Source organism: Medicago sativa, chromosome 2, assembly GCF_051527215.1.
Source record: "Medicago sativa cultivar Bolivia chromosome 2, Bolivia_mono, whole genome shotgun sequence".
Classification (NCBI taxonomy): domain Eukaryota; kingdom Viridiplantae; phylum Streptophyta; class Magnoliopsida; order Fabales; family Fabaceae; genus Medicago; species Medicago sativa.
In genome coordinates, this window is record NC_140750.1 from 21,958,080 (window position 1) to 21,963,081 (window position 5,002).

At 44.4% G+C, this 5,002-nt stretch overlaps 1 protein-coding gene across 1 annotated transcript; it reads left to right on the plus strand.

Moving 5' to 3' along the window:
- Positions 1-3,011: 3,011 nt before the first annotated feature.
- On the plus strand, positions 3,012-4,181 carry LOC146945512 (uncharacterized). Its single transcript, XM_085748073.1, has one exon. It carries the CDS (start codon positions 3,012-3,014, stop codon positions 4,179-4,181), a length of 1,170 nt encoding a protein of 389 aa, XP_085604199.1.
- Positions 4,182-5,002: the final 821 nt, after the last annotated feature.

Genomic DNA, 5,002 nt, shown 5'->3' on the forward strand with positions numbered 1-5,002 from the left:
CCTGCCATTCCATTTAAACAACTGACGATTTTCACCACCGTATCACCACCGTACGAAACATCACCAGCAGTCACCTTTTGATCAGGTACGATCAGTGGCACCGTATGTGGGGAATAACAAGCTATCCCCGTTTTTTCCATACAAAAAACCAAAGCTTTCCAAACTATAAACTACCTTGACTGCCAACGGTGCTAACCCACGCATCTAGAGTGAAATCTGTCGCGTCAACTGTGACAGACAGACCGCCACTCCATCTCCTGCAACCAACCCTGGTCGAGGAAGCTCGCAACCAAGTCCCCAATATGCGGCGAACATGCTGGAACCACCTCTCTACGGTCCTCCACAACCTAACGAGGTGGCGGACAATTTCACTCCAACGGATACTCTGGTCGGCTATCTACTCCGCACGGTTCAATGACAAACGTCGATAACCGAGGAGCAGAATCGATGCCTTGCTGACTTAGAGCGGTAAAAAAGGCAACGTACCCCCCTTCATCAGGCTCCTTCCGCAACCCGTAACAGAAGAGGAAGGAGCCCTCGCCCGTCCAGATCCAGATCTCCTAGACATTCGATCTGCGTGAGATCTCCAAGCCATGGTTGGCGTTCGCCCAGTAGGAGATCTCTCTGACAATCTCCCCTAAGGAGGACGCCACGTAGGCGCAACAGACACTTCTGGTCCTCATCTGGATCTAAAGACGATCATGCAACTTACGGTCCTTTCATGTTACGCATCCACAATGCCCAAATCCCCCGCGGACTGGAGAAACCACCTCAGATGGACTCCTACGATTGGACAATGGATCCGGACGAGCACATTGAAAACATCAACGTCGTCCTCACCTACCGATCGATGTGGGGCACCGTGAAATGCAAGCTCTTCGTTACTACCCTTTGACGAGGAGTCATGACATGGTTCAAAAACCTAAGGAAGAACTCTATTAACTAATGGTACGATCAGTGCCATGAGTTCACTGCTCATTTCACTGCTTTTATGACCTAACCCAAAATGGTGGCGTCCCTTGAAGAAATAGTGCAAGAAAAAAGTGAGTCTCTTAGAGACTACATCGAAAGGTTCAATAAAGAAGATGTGTAAGTACGAGGTGCCGACGATTCAATGAAAGAGTACCTAATTGCAAAAGGTCTGTGCGCAGGCACTGACGTGAAAAAGGTTGTCCAACTCGATCGCCCAAGGACTCTGAATGAGTTCCTACCGACCGCCAAAACATACATCCAGTATGAGGAGGAGTTGTACGCAGACAACCTCAATAAATCCATGAAGGAAGATCCTGTGACTTAATCTTCCAAAAAGCCCTTCCAAGGGAAAAAAGGGAAGGCAAGCCAGCCCGTGATGGCAAGGGACCCGTCAGTCACTTCACGGATTACACACCCTTAGTGATGTCCAAGGAAAAAGTCCTAGTTGAGATTGCAACTGCCGATCTGAAAGAGGCTGGGATTAAACCACCAAAGGCTCCTTCTCAGGAGAAGAATGGAACCGATAAAAAAGTATTGCCGGTTCCACAAGGGTCATGAACACTTGACTGAGGACTGCAGCCATATGAAGGATGTCATTGAAATCCTCCATCAACCTACAGTCATTGATTCGATTGTTAAAATTATGACATTTTCTAATGTCCACTTGCACTCCTCCTTTTCCTCATTTGGATTTGCAATCTCATTGAAATCACCCATCATAACCCACGACTCTTCAATAGTTGCCACCATATGGTGAAGCTTTTGCCATGTTTCGTTCCTCTCGTGCTCCCGAGGACTCGTATAAACCATTGTAAGCAACCAAGGGTCCATACTCTGCTTGCTAACCTACACATGGAGAAAGTGAAAGTTAGTTTTAATTAAATGAACAATAATGTCTATTCCATTCCACATCAGCCAAATGCCCCCAGACCTCTGGCTTCAGAAACTAAATAAAATTTAAAGGCAAAAAGCTTTTTTATGGTGTTGATTGCAATGTTGCCGCTACACCGTGTTTCTTGCACGGCTACCATATCCACTTTATTATTCTTGCAAAAGTTAGTAATTGCTCGTCGGATATTTTTTCTTTGAGCATCCCTACAATTCCAAATTATCATAACATTAAAAAAAAGGATAACACACAAAATAAGATTAAAAAAAATCCATTAATTCATGCCATTTGAATATCATGGGTCAAACCCATAAATATATCTTTATCTTCAGTCCTTGCCATGCTCTTCATGACCTCTATATCCACATTTTTGTTGATTTCTTCAATTTGCATGTGATCTTTCCCCATTAAATTGGGATCGGGAGGCTTATTGTGCTTAGTTGGATTCCCATCCTTATTTATATGTGAACCATCATAATAATCCCAAGGGCTAGGAAGCCCTCTACAAAGGCTCTGAGACCTCCAAAAGAGCTCAAGCCCCCTTCGGAAGGGCCCTTGAGGACTAGGCGCGTCGCCTTAGGGCACCACCCTTCTAAACTTCTAGAAACCTCTAAGAAGCCGCCTAAAATACACAAATACCCCTATTGCTTGGGAACCAAGCAACCAAAACCCAAGCCCATAACAGGCTATGAATACCACTCTAGAGATCATTCTCAAGGCATCTAACCATCAGTCTAAACGCTAATATACGTTTCTTAACCCTAGGATCCCTTACCGTACTTTTGCAAGTACAGTTGGCGCCGTCTGTGGGAAAAGGTAAAACTAGCCTTGACCACATTTCCGAATCGGTAATCGTGATTTCGAAACCCTAAACCTGAACTTCTGAATCGTAAGTCCTCTTTGCGACTCAGAACCACAACCTTCGACCAACCTAGATCGCGCCTCACGTGTGATTTAGAGAAGGACCTGCCACCATGGCAACACCGGAAGAGTTGGAATCCCTGCGAACCCAACTCGCCCAACTGAAAGAACATAATAAATCCCTACAAGCCTCAATGGAAACTATACAACAGAAGCAGCAAGAAAAAAAAGATGAGTCCCATCACGGCGAGATGGATGATCCGGAGTCGTAGCCCTTATTCGTCGAAATATGGGGGCACCGGTACCAGAGAACTTGAAGCCACCGCACCTCTCCGCGTTCAACAGAAAGAGTGACCCCATGGAGCATGTGACAGCTTTCAACACTTGCATGGCCGTAGTTGGAGCCCCAGACTCCCTCAAATGCAAACTGTTAGCTGGTACCCTGTCTGACGCCGCCCTGCGATGGTATATGAATCTTCCAAGATTCTCCATTCTCAGTTACCAAGACATGACGAGAAAACTCATTCAAAAATTTTCTGCAAGTCGCCATCGTAAGGTCCCTGCAACCAGCCTTTTCAACGTGCGCCAAGGACATAGTGAATCTCTCCGAGATTACCTGGCAAGGTTCAACGACACAACCATAAAAGTAATCAACCCTAATCAGGAAGTATTTGTAGGAGCTTTCCAGAACGGACTAAGGGCGGGCCAGTTTAATGAATCCCTGGCTCAAAAAGTTGCCGATTCCATGGAAGAGATAATCGCCAGGGCGGATTGTTACATCAAGGGCGAAGAAAGCAATGCGGAAAAGAAAGCAAGGGACGTCAAGGAGCGTGCGTCTAATAACACGGAGCGACGAGCTTATCAACCAACAGCAAACAGGGACCGAGCCCCCTACAGAAGAACAGAAAGGCGACCCTATGCGCCTTACTCTTACAAACCACGCCCGGAGGATTTTACCCCTCTAAATACCAGACCGGAATGCATCATGAAGGAAGCCTACGAAAAAAAGTTGATCCCAGATCCAGTACCGCCACGGTGGTCCACCATAGAGGCAGAGAAAGACAAATGGTGCAAATACCACAAAATAAGGGGACATGACACTGAATCTTGCGTACATCTCCGCCAAGAAATCGAGAAATTAATACAAAATGGAAAGTTGAGGCGATACGCTCAAGAAAGAAGGGGTGAGAATAGGCAAAAAGCAGATAACAAGAAGGAAGAGGTATGCGAGGAAAAGAGACACACACTAAACACCATCTCGGGAGGATTCTCGGGAGGAGGAGAGTCAAGTTCATCTCGGAAGAAGTACGTGAGACAAGTAATGTTATGCCAAGAATACGGTGAACAAGCTCTTGAACGTGAACTTGATGTTTCTTTCATAACCAAGATTATCGAAATGTCATACCGCACGACGACAACCCCATGGTTATCACGTTACAAATCTTCAAGTGGGATGTAAAGAGAGTATTGATAGATCCAGGAAGTTCTACTGATATCCTCTACTATGACACGTTTGATCTAATGGGCCTGGACCCAGAACAACTACAGCCTTTCAAAGGAACGCTAGCAGGCTTTACAGGCGAGCAGGTCCACGTACGAGGTTACATCACCCTCAAGACAACTTTTGGTAGTGGATCTCAAGAAAAAACCATTCGCATCAAGTATCTTGTGGTAAACTCGCCAAGCTCGTATAATATCATTATCGGTCTCCCCGCTTTCAATCTTTTGGGAGGTTTCCTATCCACTAAATTCTTAATCATGAAGTATCACACGAAGTAAACATGATAGACCTCGACCTTAGAGAAGATTTCCAGCAAGAGCGTCTAGAGCCCACAGAGGACTTGAAAGAAGTCTCCATTGGCCCTGAAGCCCATCAAACAACTAAAATCGGTACTGAAGTAGCAATAAACGTCACAAGAAAGGGGGGGTTTGAATTGTGACCCTTTTAAAAATTATTCCTGAAAGTTAAGTTTAGATTTATATACTCAAGAATGTTCTTGGTGTACGTTAGTTCAACGATATTAGAGTATATAACGATTTGTTAATCAAAACAGAATGTTCTAAAGAATGCTTATAAGCAGAATGAGAAAAATGATGTTAAGTTAAAATATAAGATTATTTTAACAAGGACCAGAATATTCTGGAGAATGATGACAGAATGATAAAACAATATTATATGCTGATTTTAAACTTTAGTTAAATATTTAAGCAATTGTTTTATCTTGGACCAGAATGTTTTGGAGATTAATATAAATGTGATAAAGTGTGTGTGTGTTGTTG